General features: G+C 38.7%; 1 protein-coding gene across 1 annotated transcript in view; it reads right to left on the minus strand.

The window, feature by feature from the left end:
• Positions 1 to 379: 379 nt before the first annotated feature.
• The window catches only part of LOC146328170 (calsyntenin-2-like), a 322,009-nt gene continuing 297,311 nt past the window's right edge, over positions 380 to 25,077 (minus strand). Inside the window, exons 12-17 of the mRNA XM_084717042.1 lie at positions 17,985 to 18,196; positions 8,568 to 8,738; positions 8,204 to 8,349; positions 6,188 to 6,311; positions 1,699 to 1,883; positions 380 to 971 (exon numbers count right to left, since the gene is read on the minus strand). Coding sequence (XP_084573168.1) covers positions 738 to 971; positions 1,699 to 1,883; positions 6,188 to 6,311; positions 8,204 to 8,349; positions 8,568 to 8,738; positions 17,985 to 18,196 — 1,072 coding nt within the window. The 3' untranslated portion in view covers positions 380 to 737. The remainder of the gene's footprint in view (positions 972 to 1,698; positions 1,884 to 6,187; positions 6,312 to 8,203; positions 8,350 to 8,567; positions 8,739 to 17,984; positions 18,197 to 25,077) is intronic.

Here is a 25,077-nt window from a genome sequence, read left to right on the forward strand (position 1 = left end):
TTTGAAAAAGTAATTAATTTGTGTTACCAACTGACTTAATGGCAAGCTTTTTTTCAATGTCTTTGTAAACAGAAAAAGAAAACTGTTCACAAATGAAAAAGTTTTTGGAAATGCAGTTCAAACAGATCCACTTCATTAGATTAAAACAATTGCTTTAAGATTTATTTGAAAAAAAACAAACAAACTGGTTTATTTTGTCAGTTTATTTATGTGTTACCGATTGCAATATTTTTTAAAGTTGGTTAATTTTTTTTAGGTGTGGTTGTAAACTGAAAAAAATGGATTTTTTTGCAAATTATTTTTTTCAAATCCAGTTAACGCGTTAGATTGACACAATTGCTCTGAAATTTATTTGCAAAAATTACTTGTGTTATTATTTGTGTATTATCATTTGATGTAATTTTCTAAAGTTTGTCCAACAATTCTCTTTTAACAGTGCAGGGCCTAAATTTGTCCCTTTTAAGAAGAATGAGCAGTTCTAGTGTAATTTTCTTCTTATCAGATGTATAAAACAGGAGGTTTTCTGACAAGGCTTAGGTTAAATCATTACACTGTGTGTGTTTGTGTGTGTATTACAGTGTTGCCTTCCAGTAGGGGGAGATATTACCTCATTTTTAGAGCATCAACATCACATAAAGTCTTTTTGTTTCAACCATCTGATTTGAGGTTTCAGTATGGACGCGTTACACAATGTGTGTGTGTGTGTGTGCGTGTGAGAGTGGATGTGAATGTGTGTTTCAATAAGATATTGTTGTTTTGTCCCAGTTTTGGCCCTTCTTGCTCTGGCGTGGCATCCTGGGTAGCTGCACATCCACTTCCTCCTCACTGTCGTCTGACTCAGCACTGGTGATGTCATCCTCCTCCTCCTCTTCCTCGTCATCCTCCTCCTCCTCTTCTTCTTCTTCCTCCTCCTCCTCCTCCTCCTCTTCCTCACTGGCCTCCTCCTCTGCAGCCTTGGGCTCCTCCAGGTTCTGTGGTCAGAAATATTCAGAGAGCTTCAGAAACTAAATTATCAGAAATTATTTTTCAAAGCAAGAAATTCTAACAATTTCTCCTGTAATTCCTGATGTGAAAGCTACAAAAGCCCTGAGGGGAAGCAAAAAAAAAAATTATAGTGATCAGATTTAAACTGTTCTTTCTTTGGAGTCTATGAATTAAAGGACCAGTAGGCAGGATTTAGTGCCAACGAGCAATGAAACTGCAGATTGCAACTATTTCTATCTACCTGAACTACTTTAGAATCTACCAGAACTACTTTCTTTCTCTCTTCATACTAGAAATTAATAGTGATGTGCATTTATTACCTAAAAAACCCCAAAAAACCCAAACAAACAAACAAAAAAAACCCAATTAATTTCATCCTCTTTTGTTTGTTTTTTTCTGTTTTCACACAAGAAATTTTAATTATTGTTCTTATCAGGATCATTTTTCAGAGTGTTTGTTTTTCGTAATACTTGTTTTCATCACAAGAGGCTTGAAATGAATATTACAACAAAAACACGTAAATGATCCTGACAATTTAGATCAGACCTAGAAAATGGATCACCATTATTATTATTTTTCCTCACTTGCATCTCAGGTTTTCTGTAGAAAGCTTGTAGATATTCCAGTCACTAATAGCCAGCCCATTTTACTTCTCCCCTTTTTCCACTCCCTGACAGCATCCTCCCACACTCCACCAGTCGTCCACCCTCCTACCTCCATCGGGTTGACTGTGATTGTCAGAGCTGAGTCGTCCCAGGTCACATCTGCCTCTTTAGCTGTCTCTGCCAGCTTGACCTCCTGCTGGTGGGTCAGGTGGATGCGGTAGATGCCCAGCACCACAACCACCACCAGAGCAGCGATACACATCACAATTACCACGGTGGCAGCGCTTGGCACGCCTGAGAACATGACGAGAGAAGACCAAGAGGTGAGACAAATGGAAAACGCCAATCTTTGGAAAAAGGGGCAGAACAAAGCAATGTTGTCATGCCAAAACTGGCCCAAAAAGTCATTCTATATGCTATAAGACACGCTCATATTCACTTCATTTTTTAACGCCATTTTGGTCAGGAGACTTCACCAGATAAGAATTATTTTATTGAAACATAAGCTTTTGAATACATGCTTTTCAAACACTTCAAGAGTTTCTCCAGTACTTCAGTATTGCACTTGAAGCATGGGCCACCTGCAAGAGGCAGATAAAAATACAGCAGAGACTCATATATCCTGAATTACAGTCCCTGAAAACTAAAAAGCACAAAAAAAAAACCACTGGATCCATCCCATAATGCAAGTCAATAGCATCTTTTCATCTTAGACCACCCTTATCCACATCTTCCAAACAACATACGCCCCCAGTTATAACACAGGCTTAGAATATTTTCTCCCAGGCTCCAGATGAGTCATTGTTTTGTTGTTGTTGTAGCTGAAGCCTCTTTAACTGTTTTTATTGTTATTATGGTCCCTTGGATATTGAATGACTTTTGTGATAGCCTATTGATTTTTTTTTTCCTCATGTTATTCTACAAGCGGCCTCTTTAACCTTTAAATAAGATGAGTCTGCTGTTGATGATTGTGATCTTTAATTATTATGACAGTTTACTGATTTTCTTACAGTGTAATTTTTAGCAATACTGGCCTGCTTTCACTGTATTGTTATGCCTACATTAATCAATACATCTTTTTCAAGCCATGCTAGCAGCGAGGCTCAAGGGATAGCACTGTCAGTCTGTCCGTCACTTTGATCCAGACTGAAACATCTCAACAACCGTTGATGGATTGCCATGAAATGTTGTTCAGACATTCATTCCCCCTCGGGATGAATTGTGATAACTTTGTTGATCCCCTGACTTTTCATTTAGAGTCATCATCAGGTCAAAACTTTGACTTGGGGCAGTTGTGGCGCGATAGGTAATAAAGCAATGCTGTCATGCCAAAGGTGTGTCATCCACTGAGGTTTGGCGGTTCCATCTGCGGCCTTGTGTCGGTGTGAGTGAAAAGGTAAAGGACAGGCAAATTGTACAACTGAACTTGGGCTTGAATAAAAATGCTTCATAAATGCAGTCACTTTACTGTTTTAATTTTCAGTTTGATCCATCCTTTGGTTTATGACCAAATGCCTTTCAAACTACTGATATAGTTTATAACCTCAACTGCTCTTTGTGTTTAGTGTTAACTAAGTAGGTGAACATCAGCTCACCATAATATTCAGCAGGTATAATGTTTTAAAGAGCCCCCATGGACAGTTCAGGACTGTGACTTTGGCGTAGTGTCCACCTGAGTTTACACCACACTTTTTTTTTTTGCCAGGCAATGTGGCTGTCAAGAAGAATTTCGGCCGTATAGAACAACTACTGGACATATATTTTATATAGCCATATAATAATGTGTCCTATTGTCCTGCAGACAATACAAATAGCAGCTGGGATACAGAGATGCGGTGCCTGGGACAATTCTGGGACAACAGCAAAACGTGTCATTGTTATGAATGAAATCATCACATTTATGTGTTATTGTACATATACAATTTTAATTGTTATATGTTCAGTTTTTCTACCATATTGTGCAATCCTACTATGAGATGAGTTCACAGTATGGGTATGTAAATTTCCATTGCTGTATACCAATCAGTGACAGATTTACATTTGCACTGTGGTTTGGAGTCGTGTGTGTATTGATCAAACAGTTAGATATAAACAAGAAAAAGTAATAACTCAACCAGTGACTAAAAGAATTAGAACTGACTGTGGCTAAACAGTTGTGGACCAGACTGAGCCAGTGAAGTGATGCGAGCTATGAAGTAAAGTTTTTAAACTATAGTCATTAAGTTGAATGAAAAGAAGAACTTTATTTTGGGAAAATGGTTGTTAAGTCAGAGACAATGCGGGACAGCTGCAGGACAGTAAAAAAAAAAAAGATAATTTTGATCCCTGCTGTAAAGATGCTAGTGTTTTTCACAGTGGTGCTTTGAATCAAATGCTAGTCTTAGCATCACGCTGTGATAACTGCTTCCCATTAAGTTCTTCAGACCTAAATGTTTATCACATATGAATCCAAAAATGATGTTTGACTAAATTAATCTTAGCAGAGGTGTTTACCTCTTCTATCATCAGCAAAAGAAATGTGGAAGATTACCACTTATGACGTTTGCGCTCGATCCTTGCTCTGTATTTCTACTAGTGTAGCATGAGAAAAGAAATCCTTAAATTTTTTATATTTGGCTCAGTTAAAGTCTCATGGCTGGCACTGTAAAAAGAACAATAATGTGGCTCATGTTTAAAGTTTTAGCTGAAATTGTGTCCAAGACCTGCTGGATAGGATTCAGTCAAATAAGAGCTTAAAAAAAAAAGCAGGATGGATTTAACCAGGCTGTGTGTAAGCTACAGATTGTTTCAAATATATTTAATTTAAACACATTTAATTTAAGTCTCTGAGCAGTACATGCCTGCAAAGATGTATCATAAGCCCTATTTAGTAGCATAACCACAACACACGTTGAGGGATTTCTCTTGATCTAAAATGTTTATTTTGTCCGCTCTGATCTCCAGCCTACTGAGATAACACGACTTCTCTGCGCCTGCCCTCTCTCCACTAGTCCCTGCTGGTGTGTGTGTGAGTGTGTGTATGTGTGTGTGTGTGTTTAACGAGAGGGAGACTCACAGAGGACTCTTCAGATGATCATTTGATTCAGTCTAGTTCCCTAGATTTTCACACTAAATCCACGGCCTTTGATCTCGCTCGCAGTGAAGCTTCATTCAGCCCCTCAGAGTAACTTGGGTGAGTGTTTTCATGCGTACACACACACATGCACACACCGACACAAACACTGACATTTCCCTTCAACTTTGCACTTGACATTCATGCATCATGATATCATCTGAAATATTCACATGTGAGAAAACACATTAAACTGCAACTGGCAATCTCTTTTTTTATTTGTTTTTTCTACCATACATTCATGGCCTGATTTTAAACCAGCCACCACCCTCTCTGCTCCTCTGACCTCCTTATCATGCACACACACACACACACACACACACACACACACACACACACACACACACACACACACACACACACACACACACACACACACACACACACCTCCCAAGTCTCTGGGCTGTTAACAGCATTGGCCACTGAACTCTCCAGGACTCTAAGTAGAATCCATTAGAGTCTGATGAATAATTAAACCTGGTGTGGTAGATTAAGACCAATGTCTCCCGCCTCACCATGTTCTCTTTACTTCAGATGACTGGTATGCACCGAGGGAGGAGAATAAGCCGGCTGCATCATTTGTGAGGCAGAGAGTTCACACTGCTCTCTATCACAGAGGACTACTGTGTGAGAGCAGCGGTCTGATGAACAGAACGATAAACAAACTCGAAAGTGAAACCGACCGTTCCCTTGGATCCAGCCGTGTTCACCGTGGGATGAATAGCTGACATGAAAACTCTTCACGGCTTTTTTTTTTTTTTTAACCGGCCTGATTCTCAGCACTTCCTCCCACCGTCTGTGGAGGTTTCCCAGTGCCCATTAGTCATATGATTTCCAATGAAAGTAGCTATAAGCACTGGCTCCAAAAAGTCGATAAAAGTTGCCAAATGACATCAGAAATTCATCTGCACATTGGTGACATCATCACACAAGTATTTGCATAAAGTTAGCAAGGAGATCACCTTAAGCTTTATAAAAGGTAAATAGAGAAATCTTTAACCAAATAATCACAAACTCACTACAGGGAGATAAAAAGGTACAACTGTCCTCCTGCATGACAAGATAGGATTACCCTAACGCTAACCTGACCTTGACCTTGACCTTTGCAGAATAAGTGGCCAAATTAGTTGCTAGTCTCTTTTTGGGAATAAAGTCTGTAGAAACAAAGAAAGAAAGTTATGAGAAAAAAAAAGTTTAATCCAGACCAGGAGTGACACATCACTCTCATCATTTTTTACCATCTAGCAGCTACAGTTAACAACTTTGATGTTAGACGTAAGAGGTCAGGTTGAAAATGTGATTTGTCATGAAAGACTTCTTAATGTTTACATCTGGGCATTTAACTGAAGACATTTAACATCCATATGCCAGGATAAGAACAGCAAACATGAAATCAGAAAGACAGATTTGATCTAATCCACCAAGCGTTTGGTTTACAAAGGAATTCAAGACACTGAACGCACTAAACTAGTCTGTGTTTTCTTACCTGAGCTGTGGCTGGGGTACAGGTCATGAATCATGGACGGATGGTGGACCACCTGCATGTACTGAGGCGGGGCCACCACGTGATTGACATGTTCCCCAGCTTCTGAACTGTGCAGTACGCTCACCTGGTTGGGAACAGATAAAGCAGAAGTGGTGATTTTGGATGGTAAAGTGATCAAATTTTTATCAATTCAGTCTTAGTGTCTCCCACCTGCACATCTGAACTTGCCTCGACTCATACAGATGGTGTATTCCACACAAGTTAAGGTTAAGATCTTACAGACAGGCCAGAAAAGTGAATGTATTTATGCCTGTCGAGGGAGAGGGTCAGCTCGATACAGGAAGGTGAAATGTAAACTAGTTTCATTGACGCGCTCAGAGGTTTAAACTATTTGGAGTGAAACATTTTGTTCCTTCCAAGTAAACACCAGAGAACGCATAAATAAGTCAAACAGACCAGGGACAGAAACAAACAGTGGTTAGCTGGCACACTGAGCTGATGTTGGCATTTATCATCAAGTAAGAACAATGTACACAGTAGAAAAGTTCAGGGTCTTTTCAGGTGAAGTGTTCAGTGATCAATGCAGTGTGACTGTTTTTGGTGAGCCAGGCTGTGTCAGCTGCTCTCGATGCTGTCCACCAAAATCTAAACCATATCTTAGGTTGTTTTGGAGTGATGCAAAAATATAAAGTGCACCATTTTTAACTGAGAGGTTCAAATTACCATCGCTGGTAATAAAGACATTATTCATAAAATTGTCATGACACATTTTTCATTAAATTGAGTGTGAGTATAGAATTGCATTTTAACTTATCTTGAAAGTTTTTAATTTGTCGTGCTTCAGTTGCTGTTTCCCAAAAGATGTCTTGCTACTAAAGATGAGAGTGATGCTACTGTGGTTCATTTGTAAACTTGCTGTGAGTGTGTTGCCAGACACATGAGCTGAGTCAGTTCAGTTAGTTTAACATTTTGGTTCTGTTGATTTTAAGAAGCAGCAGCATCTCTAATGACAACCTACTTTTACTATTGCTGATTATCACAAGTGATATTAATGATTTTTCTTACATTACCTCCAGTAAATGATGTCGGTCCAGGCCTCAAATACCATTTAAAGATGTTCATGTGGTCATAAAATATCAGTTTTAATAATCTCACTATCAGCAGGGCTGCATTTAATAATTCATTATTGATGAATTTTCATTTTTCAGAGGCCTAGGTCACTTTAAGAGATACTGATTTAACCACCATATGTGATACCAGCAGCAAATGCTTACATTTGTGGAGTAAATATTCCAATCTAAAGAGAAGTCATTGTTCTCTAGTTGACACATCCACCTCCAAATGAGTGAATGTGATTTGGTGGTTATTGATGAACATGTTCTCTTTTCCAACTCGTCTAATGTGGCAGCTCTGCCTCTAGTGTCAGTTTTGCACATGCAAAACAATAATAAATATGCAATGTCTGTGTAAACTTTCAAAATAAAGGTAAGAAGCTACTTGGCTAAATTAAGACGACAGAACTACTTAGTTTTAGGAAAAGATTATGACTTGGGTTCAAATAAGCACCTTTACTTTAACTTCACATATAAAACATTATTTACATACATCATGTAACTTACAAACATAACTTAACTTACATACATTACATAACTTAAAAATAAATGAACACTGACTTCTGTTTTCAGATGGTATACAAACCACGGCCTCCTGTGTTTGTTTGACCCATCCATCCACCCCTAACCCTAACCCTCACTCTTTGTACTACCTCACCTGACTCTGACGGCCCATTAAAACATAACGCTAGCGGGGTATCTACAGTGTCACACTCTGAAGCACAGGGGCGCTGACCAAGCTGCTGTATTTGACAACAGGAGTGAGAGATTAGGCTGCTGAATGCACTATGCTGAATTTAAAATTTTACTCTTTCACTCTACAAATCTGTATCTTATAGTGATAAATCTGTATCACTGTTGACCTTCACAAACCCACATCATTCAAACTGTAATTCACACTGACCTCCAGGTTGAACTCATTGCTGGTGTAGCGTCCATTAAGCTCTGAGCAGGTGAGCCGAAACCTTCTCTCTGACAGTTGCCCGGGCTGCCAGTTATAGTAACGTACGTGTCTGATCACCTGCTCATAGTTGGACATGGAGTCCACACCTGTGGGAAGAGACAGGGACAGCAGAGGGTTGTTATAGCTGTGACATGTAGAGAAACATCAGGGGAAAAAGCTTCAAGACAGAAGTAACCGAGACTGCACTGAATCTATGGGTGTGTTATTGTTGCTACAATAGTAGGACTAAGTATTGTTATCATGGCAACCAACTGGCTGAGAACACATAGCATGTAGCTTTGAGGTGGTTACCATAGTAACCTACCATATATGGACATGCCAGAGGTAGAGTTGGTGGCGTCCAGGTGTTTTCCGAGCAGAATGCTGCGCTGCAGTTGGAGGGACTCCTGCTCCGGCCTCAGCTCGTCCCCCAGCACCAGGACATCACAGTAGTCCAAGTTATGAATAATCTCTTCCAGCACTCCGGGTCGATGTGCTACACGCACAAAAACACACACAAAGACACACACAGTGCTGTAAATTGCTTTCACTGATGCTCATACCAGAGAATATCAGGGTCAGCTGGGCCTCACCTCATTTTGTTATTCCAGGCTATTGGCAGCAAAACTTGTGTTTCGGGTCATTTTCTATTTTTGGTTTTCAGAATATGTTCTAACTCTTAATGAGCTGCTCTGCAGTTCTCTTGAAAACACATTTTTTGGCATCTCACTGGGGTTACTTAAGTTTAGGTACGCTTGTTCTGATGAAACAACAAGCACAGTGAATCAAATATACTCTTCCTAACTTGACAGTGTGAATGCACATCCCCTTGATTGTCACATGACAGTCTAACTGCTGTTGTCAAGTCCAAACATGTGCAAGAAACGGTATACACTTTGAAGAACCATAATTCAAACAGAACAGGACACAACACACCTGCTCCTATACCCAAACTCCAATTATTCGTGGACTTCCTGAGCACAGTCAGCGCTGTGAGCTGCAGCGGTAACAAGTCCCCTCAGACAGCTCCCATCACAGCAGCGCTGGGTGGCTGCTGGGCCTCCTCGACAGTCTGCTAAGCACTAGCCTCCACCTCTCACTGCTACCCAGCCTTCTCCCTCACTGTACACTCCCCGGGGAGGGGACCGGCTATGCCCATTTAACAGCTTCCCAATGGAGAGAGATAGATATGTGGCGTGTGTGTCTGGAGGGGGATCTCTGGGGAAAAGGCAGAGATGAGGTGAAGAAAAGGCAATGGGGAGAGTGGGCAAAATAGGTATAACGAAAATTGTGTTCCAGAAGCGAAGGTACTTCTGTATTGTTTTTTTAAATGGAGGCAGCTCTTTAGGTGCTACAAGGATTTTTTAATTTGTTATGAAGAAGTTTCAATTTAAAACTGATTCCTCTGTATGACCTACATAAGCAAGAAGGCAGGTTATTTCTATATAGTTATTCTTAATGCCTGCCACCATGTCAGATTCTCCTTGAAATCAGATGAAGCAATTTACGACATGCAGACCAGAGGAGCTGCTGTTTATATTACATGATGTTAAACAGTTTAAAAGAAGCAGGGGAGATTTTTTTTTATTTATTTAGATTCATTTATGTTTTAAGTTATATTTTGTGGTTATAGAAGGGGAAATACTAGTGCCTTTGTCCACAGCAGCCTCTAATATCAAGACAATATGAAAGGACCTTGTAGCTGCTTTAAAGCGGCTCTTTATTCTGGAGTAGTTGCTTTCAGTAATGGGACTTGCAGAGAATACTTTCATGTAGCTTTCCATTGTTTTTTAGCCTCTGTTAGCTCTTTGTTTTGGTTGAGTGGCTAACACGTTGCGGGCTCTACTCAATAGCAGGAGTATTTAGGCAGTTAATGCAAATGCAACAAAAAAGGTGAATATTAGTCCAGGGGGCGGACTTCAAATGAATACTAATACTGCTCTGCGTTTGAATAAAGTGTAAGCAAACAAATCTTCGGTAACACGTTAACGACCTTGTAAGGCAATGATAGGGCAGAGGTGTGTGTTTTCAGCTTGTAGTAGACTTCTTCTGCCCTCAACTGGCCAAAAATGTTGTTTGTTGTTGATAATAATGAAAATTAATAATAAAAAAAATTAAATACTGTATTGCAGCATGGCTGAAGAGTACGAGGGAGCTCCTAAGTTCTGCCTTTTTCTGAGGCTCCACAACCACAGTGAGTAACACGTAACACTGGAGAGACGAATTAACACATTCTTCCTTTTCCTTTTACAAATTTAAAGTTGAATTCTCAAGCAGTAAAAACACTATTGCTCATTTAATACACTTGGGTTTGGCTGCTGCAGGCTTAGTTTCTGCAGTACCTTGTGGTGGCTAACATCAGTAAATCTTAGCTATATTATTAACATTGTTGCCGACTTCATTACCTTTTTAGCATATATAAAATGAATATTTCAGAAGTAAAACATTCAGACAACGAAGGAAGCACAGTATAACGGAGATGTTGTTGTTTCCTGCATTTGGTTCCATTTCACTCACAACACAGACATATTATAGACGTAGATAACAGACACACAGATGGAGCCCATTCAGTCCAATGAGAATTGCTCACCCGGCATTCACTCCAAAAAATGTTTCTATCTTCAAAGTTTACTTCTGCAGAATGCGGCCCACATAATATGCTCAGTAGTGTTTCTCCTGCTGGGCCCGCCCATGAGTCACAGATTTTAAAATCGCTTTTCTTGGTTCTTAAAAAGTTTTATAAATAAAAAAAAAGCCCCATGCATCAAAAACTAATGATAGAAAAAGTCATAATTGACCTTGATTGGAGTTCTAGGTGTCGATGTATTTACAGACATCTCCTTAATAATGGTGGCTTACTGCAAAAAAAAAAAAAAAAAAAATGCAGTGGAGAGGTTTCTTCCAAAAAAGCAAATGGGAGCTGTAGCTGATACAAGTTTTGTTCAGTAGGATAATCTTCACAAATGAACACCACTCTTATGATTTTTGAAGAGTAAATGCAATCGCCAGGAGTAAAAATCTTACATTAAGCTATAAACAAACTACTCCACTGTCACATGACTTCACATCAAAAGTGACTACTGTCTGGCGTGATGATGTTTAATGTATCAGAGAACCTCTGTAGTCTTATTCAGCCACTTGTTAGCAACCGCCTTTTTAAAGACACATGAAGGTGTCGAAATTCATGAGTGGGGTATTTATTGATGTATTTTATATTGCAGAAAACATGAAAATCTCTTAGGCTTATGTTAACCACAGACTGAATATTCAGGCATCTAACCACAAACACATTCAGAAAACACAAGACAAGGGAACCAGAAGTGCTAATATGCTCACCCATTCCTCTGGACTCATTCCTGTAACACTCTATTACCCTTTGTGGCCACAGTTCAACAAAGGTTAGGTAGGCCAACTTTCAAATATAACATAATGTCTTCAGATACCTTCCTAAAAATGCAAAACTTGCCTGTAGAACTGCAGGAAGGACAGATTTTAATTTTAAAGCCATCAATGGATTTTTCAGTCACTTGGTTGTTTCTGGTTTTGAAATAAATTCATGGTTGTAGCTGAGGCTTGGCACAGTTACTTCCAATCTGGCATGTGCGTTGCCCTGCTTGGTGTTAAGCGCTGCTTTGACATGAATGGAAAACTAAAAAAGAAGTGCGATAGCTGACACAAGCTAGTACACACTAATAGTACAGCCTGAGAGCAGGACTGTCCCAGTTCTTGTGATCGCACAGCCAACGCTGATCTTGGAGCCGCAGTGTAGGTGGGATGGTAAAAAAAAAACAAAACATTGAGCTGGGCTCCCTAGAAAGAATCACAAAGAAGAGAGATAGGGAGGGACTGAGAGAACCACTGAGCACAGGATGGGAGGTAGTAAAAAAAATGGAAGCAAGAAAAAAGAGAGGACAAAAGATGACCATGAAAGCAAATGGGTCAAAAGATGATGATGTTAAAGAGAAAATTGATGACATTGACTTTGAGTAAAGGCATCAGAATAAGCCTTGAAAAGATACAGTGGTATGAGACGGAGGGAGGAATAAGGCTCAGTAAAAAGACAAATGAATGACAGCGAGAGACAAAGCAGAAGTTGAGGGCGAGGGGGTGATTAACAGGGTCCAAAAGAAACTTACTGCATGCCCTGCAAAAGAAATATGTGATTTATCTTGAATCCTTTAAGCCTCGAGAGAACACAAAATCTGCTCATTATGGAACTTTATCGCGCCTCCCTCTCCCACACACACACACACTCTCTCCTCATGTCTTTTCACTCTTTCTTTCCATTTCTGTGTCTTTCTCTGGCTGCCAGCTAATCTCTTCCCCCCAGCTGCAGTCTCCATTTCACCAGCAGAAAGAGCTCCAGCGACTCCTGAAAGCAATGCCACTTTCTGCTCTTCTTCCTTCGCCGCATTACGCACAATGGAGGACTAAAACCTCCCTCTCGCTCTGCTTATCTGCTCCTAATTGGCTGCGAGCGGCGGGGCCCCGGGGCCGAGCCGGGCTGTTCCTGCCACGGTGGTCAGATCATTGGATGAGGGTACAGCCGCCGGGATTTAAATGTCATACTCATTTGCTGCTGGTCAAGGCGGTGCGACCCTGAGAATCAGCCTTGTGGTAGGTGCGGGTCTTACTCAGCAGGAGGGGGTCTGCAGTCGATAGGAGAGTGTGTGACAGACCCGCATGGAGAGGGATGGACTCTGCAGCAGGAAATTGACTCAAAATATTGGCAAGGCCAGCAGAGCTGCATGGAACAAATGGCTCAAGCTTACACTGTAGATTACTGCTGGTGAGAAGGGTAACCTGTCCTCAGCTGTATCTGAGGTGTTACAGTGCAGCTGTATGTGCAAGCCAGAGGTACATTTACCTAAGTTATATTTTTATAATGTAAATGATTTAATAAAAATAACGACAAAGAAAATGCATATAGGCCACAAAATCTACACGATTATACATGGTATGAGGAACACTACTTCTCTAGAAAAGATCTGCGATAAAGGCATAGGTTTTTGGATATGTGAATATCTAAAGCTTACTTTTATTTTATCAATTATTAGAGGAGACATCCCCTTAGATCCTAAGTTATGCATTCTGAATTATATAGATGATAACAGATGGCCATGCTTTAAAAAAAAGATTGTGTCTGTTGGATTTATGAATGCAAAAAGAGTTATAGTCACTAATTGGAACACTATTAATAATAATAATGAGAAATCATGGCTATAATCCTTTGAAACTTTATAAAGTTTAGAACTAAACTACATATATAGCTCCAACTATGAAACCTGGAATCAGATTAATGCACAAATTTACGACAACCAGCCCAGATAAATAAGAACATATGCATCACAACAGATGTGTTTTCTTCTGTTTCTGTTTTCTATTTCTGTTCTTCAGAGAATGTGAGAATGCATTTTAGATCTGAATCTATGTAAGCAAATATTAATACACTTACACTGTATATGTATGTATGGACATGAATATGCATGATATTTGTATGTTGTGTGTATAGAAGCATGTGTCAGTACTACATGAGAAATACTATGTGTTGGTATCTTGAGATCTGTTTTCATTCCAGTACAAGAATATAGGCAGCGAACTTTCTTAATCACCTTATACATTTTTTTTTTAATTTTTTGTCTCTCTTTCTGACCAGTATATGTACTCCACTATATTTTAGAGGGAAATATTTTATACTTCGCTACAGTTATGTACAAGCAACAGTAAATAGATACTTATTAAGAGTTTGTATACAAAACACGTGATCAGTGTATTACAGTTTTTCTCAGTTGCTTGCTTTGGTTCTGTGTGCTCTCAGTGTTTCAGGGGACATATTATACCCTGAGCAAAATCAAACTTATGAAGTTCTACAGCAACAAAATGTGTTGGTACTGTAGTAAGGAGACAGGTCATTGTTCTTGGATACTGAAATGTCCAAAACTGCACAAATCATGGAAAAAGGTTACTTTTATTTGATCAATTATTAAAGAAAACACCCCCTTAGATAGTTATGCATTCTGAATTATATGGATAACAGATGGCCACACTTAAAAAAAAGACTGTGTTTTTGGATTTATGAGTGCAGAAAGAGTTATAGTCACAAACTGGTAATTTGTGGCTATAACTCTTTTTACTATTATTATTAATAGTTTTGGCTTTTGACACTTTATTAAGTTTAGAACTAATGTCTAAACTTCAGACTTCCAACTATGAAACTTGGACTCTGGAAGATTAATGTGCAAAGTCACAACAACATAACCAGCCCAGATAAATATGAACATATGCATCACAACAGATCTGTTTTCTAAAGCAGGTTAGCTGTACACATTAGTTCTGAATGTATGTCAGCATATATTAATATACTGATAGTGTATGTGTATGCATGCAGATAGATAGATACAGATATAGATATGAACATGCATAATACTTGTATGTTGTGTATATATAAGTATAAACGTACTGTATGAAAAGTAGTGTGTGTACATATATATATATATATATATATATATATATATATATATATATATATATATATATATACATATATATATACATACCCAGATTTTAGAGGGTAATATTTAATATTACAGTTATATTTAAGTGATAGTAAATACAAAATTAATAAGATTTTACATACAAAAGATGTGATCAGTGCATTACAGTTTTTCTCAATTGCTTTAGCTCCTTTTTTGCATGTCTGCAAAACTTAGTAACTTACCAAAAACATTTCCACCAGAAAACTCATTTCTTTTCAAAACCATTTAGGTTTTAAAACATGAATATATTGTGCCAGTGAATTGTTCACCCAAATGAAAAGTTGTTTTGTCAAAATGTTTAGATGTTTTTTTTCATCGTGGCAGTCAATCCTGGAAATGTTTCTTACATAAAAATCTCTGTCTGTCTATTTTTGTTGGGATCGTCTGTTTACTGTACTATACAAGCATGTCAGTTTTGTTAAATTGAATGCTGTTGTGTATCACATTGAGCTTTTTAGATTCACATTTCAACAGTGGGTAAAAGTTTATTGGGAAATATCAACAATGTGCAATATTGCAGCACACAGAAAAGTGATAATCACATTTGTCTACAGTAAATACAGGAAATGAATAGAAAATGCTCCTTTGAATTTTTATATAAATTCATATACAGTGAACAGAACATCTGCTGCAACATCCATGTGATTCCAAGTTCATTGCCGTCACCTGGCAGCTCATTCGGCAATTTAGCAGACATCAAAAAAATCCCATGTCATAGATATTTATGAAATATACATGTATGTCTGACAGATTTTGATCATTTAATTTGCGTGTGACGGCTCAAACAATGAAAGAATGTTTAAAAGTTGTGAATAGTTTGACCATTTCACTGAGAAACAACTCATTAGTTTGGTCAGCGAGCCATGTGCAAGGGGCTACTGTGCAAATTGTAGACAAATCTATTGTCACTGACAATGTACTTGTTCAGAGATTTAAAAAACTGCTTGTTTTGGGGGAAAAAAACTGTAATTCAAGAACTGAGCCAAAGTGAATGAGAAAAACTGTAAAACATTGGATTCACTGTCAGGATTAAACTGCCCAACTGCATAAAGTAGACTATAAACTGTCATTCTCTTGGAAAATATGTAATGTTTCTTTCAAGGCAACACAAAATAAATATTGATTTTCTTAGTTTTAATCCGGTTTGTCAATGTCCAGTTACGTCACTGTATGCCAAATAATAGAATGCTTGTTTTTGATCAGAAGAGTAAGAGACCTATTACATAACAAGTTTTTTATAAACTTGAATGACTAAATTTCAGTGAATCAATGAACACTACACAGGCTTTTACTTTCCTTTGTTTTCTTTCAAGGGAAAGTGGTTGAAGTGTAATTTATTGATGGATAAAACTACCCAGGTGAGGAAGTTGTGGGTGGAGGCCAACAGACCTCTACAGCTTCCTGTTGTGTTGCCATATCTGCTCAGCAAAGCCCACTTTTGAGCAATCGATTCAAATCTAGAAGACTTGACTTAAACCCTGCCTGTTCCAGCCCACACATTTTGTTTCACTCTGAAATAAGTCACTTTACAGAAGACACTGACACTCTTTAACTTTTACTGGGACTAAAGTAAAGGATTTGGATACTTCTTCCACCTCTGATACAAACTCACAATGGACAGTGAGTAGATAAGCATAAATATTATATATGCTGCCTGTGAACCACACAAACTCAAGAAACTACTTTATTGAAGTTCTGATAACCTTTTACTCTCTCCAAGCAAGAATCTGGCAGTGTGAAAACAGAAGCACAACTTTTGTTTAGTCGAGTTCCCGGTGCATGCAGACGTAGCAGATGAAAGAAACACTCGCTGCTGCCGATTCGCAGTCTCATGAGGCATTATGAAATGTTCAGCTTTCTCTGAAGGTTTGTTTTGATAGCGAGACAGGTGGCACAGCATAGGCTGTGGGACTTCATGAATGAGTGAACACATTATCAATATGAAAAACTGCTGAAATATTTAGTCAAGACAGATTTCTACCTGCAGGGAGGTATGTATCTCCCACTGTGAGAGCTTCACTCAGACTTGTAACTTTCTGGAATATGAGCTTGTCACTGGGAAAGTACACTGTAAAAATACATTTCCATTTTCTGCCAGTTAAATGTTATCATAAAGGTAGCAGAAATGATCAAAATGTGCTCTTGAATAAAACTTGGCATACTGGACAATACTGAGAAAGTGATCTATTTCCCTGCACCATACACTGTAAAAAATCATACAGGAATTTAGTAGAATCAACTAATCTTTTCTCATTAGTTTAATGTAAATATGCAAGTTTTATTTATTTAAGTTAACAAAATTTAAAATTTCTAGTATTTCTTCAGAGCTGATTAAAAAATGTTACTTTAACTTTAAGTCTTTTAACTTAAAATGATGAGTTCAATATTTAATTATAGCAGAAAGCTCATCATTTTAAAATAATCCCCAGTGTATGAAAATACAGAAAAAAGTCCTGAGCGTTGCCTTGTAGATACTTTAAGTTGTCATCAATAACTAGGACCTCCCCCACTCTCACTGCCAGAGACGGACGCTGTTGTTTTGGGGGGGGAAGTGCGATGTAGAGTCAGTAGGGATTACTGCCCAGGAAATCAGAAAAAGTTGCCAAAACCACTGCCTACAACACTATTGTGGAAAACAACAAGGACATTGTGAGTTTTTTTGTTCTAAATCACATTACATAATCACCATCAGTAAACAGCGGGACCTGAGTCAGCAGGGAGGACTGACTGGATCATGACTTTTCCACACATAAAATCAGCAATTTTCTCATAGAAGTGCACTAGTGCCACATTACAAGAGTGCTGTGACAGTAGGTGGTGTGTAATTGTAATGGCTCTGTTGTCAGACCCTGAATGTTGACTCAGGAGGAAAACAGAGAAATGTTGTGGATCTGTTATAAAACTGACCTGAAGTTACTCATCTTTCAGGCAGACTGAGATCAATTTCATCACAACTATTTAAAGCGATTTCACTGCTACTTGTTTTGTCTGACATTTTTAGAAACTTGTGAAATTAACTTTCTGATTTTGAGACAGAGCTGTTCAGGCTGAGTAAGAATATTCTAATATCCTAATATTCTCTCTGCGAACTGCAGCAACATTCTAGAATTCTGCTGGGTTCTAGAGGATTGCTATGATGGAACCATAATCATAAAATGAATGCCTCAGTTAGCACAGACATTACTGCCATGTGCGGTGGTCACTACCTGCGTGATGTGCAGCGGGGTCTGCCCTCGTGACTGTGCTGATGATGTGGAGGTCCTGGAACAGAGCTACGCCTCCTGGCGCTCTGAGGTCTGAGGCCAGTCGATTCAGTCTCTCCACTCCGGTGATGGTTATCCTTGGCTCACTGGGCTGCAACACCATCACCACTGCGTCAATGTCTGGGATGGTGATACAAGTGTCTTCGCCAAAACACCTGGAAAAGACATAAAAAAAAAAGTGAGGAAACTAGGAGAGTGAGAGCTGGATGACGGGCCGAGACATGAAAAACCAAACTGACACTGCTGACAGTCGTCTAATTTTCCTTCCGACTACAGCACTAGCATGGAGATGTTGGTTTGTGACTCTGCGGTCTAATGAGCAACAAGATTTTGAAGTCACAAAGACTCAACACAGCCTGGACTAGCATCAGATGCAGTTCTGATGTTGCAAGCAGAGTCAGGCTGAAGATGATGTAAAACTCCTACCTAACATACACTGTAATGATCAGAGTTTTGGTGACTTGTGTGGAATTTTGAGAAGCTATCTGCACATCCAACTAACTCAGATGCAGATGTGTTGGAAATGATCACTTCAGTCTCATGAAAAGAAAATCTCGACTCCTGCTCTTGTTCAGCATCACAGTTTATTGGTCACACTAACTTTTTGACTGGACCTTCAGAGTGTTTCGAACAATTCACACAAGATTGATCTTAAAATGCTCACTATTTCTTATGTGGAGCACAATGTGGCAGATTGCACACAGGTGGATGTCAATTATTGAGAGATACTCCCACAGGAGAAAATATTGTCCCACATCTGCACACACAGAGTGGGCAGAGCGTTCTCTATTTAAGATTTATGTTATATAAATTGTTTGAAGTACTATTAATGAAGGTCCAGAGGAACCGAAATGTTATTGTGATGCTGAACAAAGGCAGTGTTCAGGGTTTTCTTTTTGTAAGACTGAGGTTATGTGTGGGTCAAAATATATCTAAAATTGTGCTACATTTTGAAGAGTGCAAGGTTTTGAGATGCCTAGGTTACACAGAGCTGTTTCAACAACAAAGAGTAGCTGGGACTTGCTTCACATTTAAACACAGTAACTGGAATACTATTGAAACATGTTACAACAATGTAAAAAAAAAAAAAAAACTTGTTTCAAACTAATTAACCAAGCTTTAGAAGATCAGCTTTATTTTCAAAATAGTTCCACCACAAATTGTGAAATTTCCATTTTGCTTTTTGTACAGATTAAACAAACAAGATATAACATGTTAACTAGTGAGCTTTGGAAGTGCCACTAACCCTTAGACAGAGCAAAACAGCTATTTCATCCATGTTACCAGTTTTTATGCTAAAATTAGCAAACCACTTGCTGGTGGTAGCCTCATATTTCATCCTTGTCTTCTAAAAATTATTTTTCTATATTACTAAATTGTTTTCCTAAGTATGTTGTGGTGACACTGCCCGATCTATATTCACAGTTCTTTGAAACAATACATTTATATCATGCACTGGATTAACAGGGAGGTGGTTAGAGTGGGTGGGGAACATACAAAGTACAGGACTATGGCACCACAGTTCAGGGTTTGCGTCCAAATTCCTGTAACAATATCACTTTGGTTAATGTAAGTAAAAACTGTGTTTTTAGGCTTAGGCAACAAAAGTGCTTTGGTTAGGGTGAGGGGAAGACTGTCACTGAAATATTGATATGTAAATCTCAAATCTCATGTCACTGCTGAAATTGGAATAATGTATAAGACTGGATAGTATAATGTGGATAATGTTGGTGAAAAACAAATGAAATATACTGTCAGTGAACATTTTACTGACAGTGTCAACAGTTTTGCAGCTTGCCAGGTTTGTTAATCAATAACATTCCTCATTATACTAATAGAAAATGTAATTGGTCTGCACTGCATTTCCTTCAAAACATATTTGCTATTTCAAATTAGTTGTATATAAGCCTAATTTCTAGTACACAGGGTCATATATTTAGCTTACAGACAAGATTGGTATCAGTCTTCTTATCTTACTCTTAGCAAAAAAACAAAAAAAAAAAAAAAAAACAGAACAAAAACAAACAAATGAATTTATTTCCTGAAATGTCAAATGATCCCTTTAATTTTATGTCTCGTAACCTGCTAAAGCTCAGTGGAAAGAAAGTGTTTGGCTGTAATTGTTAATAGAAAGAGGAATGTTTTACTGATATTATTTTCCAAAGCAGTACAGTTTTACTTATTCCTTTTACTTTTCCTCTAGGAGAACCAATGCATGGTTAATATCCTACTGTCTCATTTCTCATACGCTAATTAGCAGCTGTGTCCTCAGACAAAGGTTCTTTCTGCTGTTGATGTGTATAATTGTGTTACATTCTTGTCAGTAATTACACTGAGACAACACAGTGTTTTTTTCATTGGTGACTAGCATTACTGAAGCTGGAATCTGTCACAATACTATGACATTGACCACACATGTCCTGTCTCCCCTCTACAATTTGGCCTTGGTGAGTGTGTGACTATGCGGCCAAGCACATTTCTTTTTATTTTAATCCTCTGCCTGCTTTCAGTCGACATGGCTCAACCCTGTTCAGTGAAGAGAAGGTCATATCTGAGGACCATCCAGTTGATACACAGCAACAAAGCATGACCGAGGAGACACTTTATAAAATAGCCGTGTCCCTAACACAACCTGCTGAACACCTATTAAGCAGCAGAATGTAAAACTGTGGAACACTGCAGCAGCTAATAAAGCTTATCGATACCAACAGGACCTCTTAGCTGCACTACAGGCTGTTAAATCCACATCCAGAGCACAGTGCGTGCAGTTATTCAGGGGGTAAAAAGCTCTGTCATTGCTCAGGCAGCAGACACAGGCCTGTAGCAGTGTGCCTGCTGTGTTTTCATACATGCATGTCTGCCTCCCTGCCTGCCTGTCAGCGTGACGGTGTGCGTTTAAACGCACAGCATCCACTGGCAACCTGTAATGGACGGACACATATCGGCTCTCATGGACTGGAGGTAGCTGAGTGCGAGCTCCCAACACAGCCAGACAGAGGAGAGCAGACACACATATTCACACTAATGAGTGCAGACATCTGACTCACAACCCCTCTGATGCATTGGTTGATACACACATACACACAGAGTAAAGACCGCAGATTACACATCAATCAAATGGAAAACAAGAGACGTTAAAATGAGAAAAGGACGGCGGGGGGAGAGAGAAGAGGGGGTGGTGGTTATGGCAGTGGAGGGGGCGGCGGTGTAAGCCGTGAAAGCTGAACAAACAACCAGATTTTTGTTTTTACATTTCATCGAAGGCCTTTCAAACACACAGAACATCTGTCAGTGGGAGGGACATCAATGCTTTCTGTCTCCACTGTAGCTCTGTAACCAGCTACAGGAAGAAATCATAACAAGCTTATTTCCTGCACTGGAAACCTGGGCTACAAGATTTCAGCTGTTAGGCATCCTGTATTTTCTCATCTACATGCTGACTATGTGGCAATGCATAAATCCATATGATGAATTTACATATGTTTTCTCTGGCTGGGAAGTTTTATATGAATGTTGAAAGACTGAAAAGGAAAGTAAAAGGAAAAGACATTAAAAAGGAGTAGGTTTGGCAGAACATCGAAGCAAATCATTTAAAAAGTGGATTTGGATATGGTATGTATGAAAGGTTTCTGTAAAATATTTTCTATATACACTCACTGCTTTTTCATGGACCCTAAAGGCTCATTTCTGCTCCCTTTATGTACAAAAAGAGAGAAGTTTTAAAGAATGCAGCTGTCACTGCCCATATATTTCTGTGCATCCTTTACACTGGCATGAATGTTAAGCAATACATCCTAAGAAGGGCAGCCCAAAGACAAAGAAGAAAAGTTTCTGACAACAACAAACATGGTGACACTGGAGGCAGTTGTAATATTCTACCTCTTGAAAAGATGCACAGATGAAGACAGCGTGTTGGACGGCAACGGTCTATGCAGTGATTCAATACAGTGTAATGTGGATAGATAATTGATGACGAACGTTATTTCCAATTCTTTTGAATTTTTAAAACTTCTTTGTCGTGTTTGGTGGTCGTGTCGTGCTTCAAGTACTAGCTGTATTGCTAAACTCTGATGTATGTCTATTTAAACCTAAAAATGGGTGGAACAACTATTGTCCATATAACTGCAGCTACTGCCTCATCCAAGTATGAACTGACTTTTAGGTTTTATGAGTTGCTCTTAACATAGAGCAGAAGCTGAAAGTGAATAAAGTTGAAATATCATTAAATTATTCTATTCATTTTAAGTAATTTAACCCAAAGATCAAATCCCTCAGGGGCAAAATGCACAGAAATGACCCTGGTACTAACAATGGCGGCTGTATTACAAAACCACGAGCTTCGTTTTTCTTATTTTTGGTCTTCAGATAGCACAAACTTACAGAGAGAAGTTCTTGACCTGATTGTTTTCATGAACTTGCTTTTGGTATCATTCTACATTCAGGGAGTTTACTTACTGGCTTTAACTCAGCTGATGGCAAAAGAGCAAACTTAAAACTTAACTCTAGTTTCTTTAAATATTAAAAAAAAAAAAAGAAATCCCTGAAACTCTCCCTGATAGCTGGATGGAAATTTAACTAGTGTCTCTAATCCTCCAGCAGTCAGGTGTGTGAGGCCACGGTTTGAGACAAAAACAGGTATGGGGGCATTGTGTAATCTCTCCTTTTCTTTCCTGTGGCCGCAGCCGGTGGTGTGTGTCTGTTTGCTATTTGGGCACTAAGCCATTGTTGTGAGCAGTGGGAGATACAAACTCAGTGATGCAGGGAGACGGCTGCTGCGTGGGCTTGCCGAGCTGGAAAAGGAGGAAAAAAATCCTGGAGCCAGTCCAACTTAATTATGAAAAAATATGACAAGGGAGCCTAAAAGGGCTGTTGCAAAGATTAGCACCAGTTACTTTTATTTTCTCGATGCCTGCAGTAATTGCAGTTATTAGGCGTCAGCACGAAACAAATTGAAGTGCATGTGGAGGAATTACTTTAACATCTCTGTTTATTTGTGAAGAGTGATACTGTCCGCGGCAGGGAGTTTTTTTGTTTTTTTAGCACTTGCTGATGTGTTATGGCGGGACGCCATGTTTCAGGCTCTCAGTGTAACTAACTCAGTAGAAGAGAATCTTTTCTGCTGATGTGTGTTCTGGATGGAGCACTAAAACAACACATTGGAGGTTAAATCACTCATCAAGTCTGCAGACAGATTTTCTGCTGTAAAATAAGCTGCACACCAGTAACTAAAAAATCATATTGAATCTTAAAATCTGTATTTTTACACCTCTAATGATCAAAACATACACTAGATATTGGATATAACTGATGGCATAAGCATCCCTAAGGAGTTATGTTTCAATACCATATTTTATGACAATACGATATCTGCTGATCTCATAAAGTCTGCCATGATACATGGTCAATTCGATTCAATTCAGGGGCCTGCAATCGATATAAGATGATGTCATATGTTCATTTAAGACACTGAGTTACATTTATGTCAAGTAACTGACTTTCAAAATAAAACTGTGTCTTAAAGATGACACTGTAAGTATATTTTTATTTTGCATTGGTAATATTGGATCACTAAACAATATATTGATATATTGATCAAGATCAATGTATCATTACAACCCTAATGTCCACCAAAGCAATTTTTCCAAGCTGAAAACGCCAGGTGCTCTTTTGAAAACACATAACTAGTGCTTGAGAGTGTTTAGTTGGTGCAGTGTTTTTTTTCAGCTACACTTTGTGAGACTTTGGTTGTTATAATACAGAATATCTTTAATGTATGTGTTGCAAGTGCCAATTTCCCACATAGTGTGTGTTATCAACAAATACTGCGTATAAAAATGTCAGCACAAGGTAGAACACTTGATCTGGATGAAGGGAAGGCTGAAGTATGTAGGGAGAGAGGACCGACCCGATCTGTGTGGGTTCAAGATTTTGTTGGTGAAGAAACATCTTGGTGAGTACCATTATTTGGTTCCCTCCTCTACTGCGATTGGACGGCTGGGTAAAAAGTGACAATGTCAAGCGCAACGTTTTACTCAAAGTTGAACTTTTTTAAACTCAGCAACCAGAAAAAAACACCAGTCTCGCAGTGCACAATAGACACTCAGCACCTCATCACACAGCTGGCATTTCCAGCGTAGTGTAATAATGTGGTGCCTCTATAACAACTGAAAAAATAGCCTGTCAGTCACACATTTTACTTCTGAAATATAGTTCATCTTCTTCCATCTAGTGCCTGAACACAAAGAGCAAAAAATATAAAAACCTTGTGAATGCTTCTCATGAAATCTAATCATTCTTTCATTCACATTTAGAAATAATATATCGAGATCGATTCACTGTCTTTGCACCAGTGCTATTACATTTTCTTTCAGTACCAGAAATTAAGAAATCATATCATAAGCATTAAACACATTACGCAAATCCTGATTTAAAAAATTCTACCACAGAATAAACACAGGTGAGACATATTTTGTTAAAGTGGCAATCTCAAAGATTTCAATCCTGATTGATTTGGCCACACTCGTAGTTTTAACAGCCAGTGTGGTTTAATACTAAAGGTCACAGAATTGTGGGTGCAGCAAAACAAACTATAATTGTTTCAATAAACAAGTCAGGGAATACTTGGCTTTTTCTGATCATTGTGTGAGCAATCATGACCTGATTTTATTCTGCACACAGCATGAGCCTGTGAACAGCAGGGAACATTGAAAGGAGTTGGTTACCTTGCTGAGAAGTTGGAGGTGTGCACCCCGTCGCCTGCAGCTCTTTATCTAACAGCTCACTGTGGCTGCTCCTGACTGTTCCATGACTCCCTGCAATATTTCTAACTGATCAGCTGTCAAAAAAAACTAACATGACTTTGGTCTTGTTTTGTTGACACATTTTTAATTAACGATCTCTTAAGTGCAAAGCCAAATCTACAAACACATTGCATGTACCGTGATTTGTTGTTTTCCGGTGGAGCGTTTTCAACGAGAACCTGCAGCAGCAGGAAATGTCTGGTTTGCTTCAGCAGTAACTTAATACAGCATTTTTT

The sequence above is a fragment of the Lutjanus erythropterus genome, chromosome 4, assembly GCF_056507025.1.
Source record: "Lutjanus erythropterus isolate fLutEry1 chromosome 4, fLutEry1.hap2, whole genome shotgun sequence".
NCBI lineage: Eukaryota > Metazoa > Chordata > Actinopteri > Lutjaniformes > Lutjanidae > Lutjanus > Lutjanus erythropterus.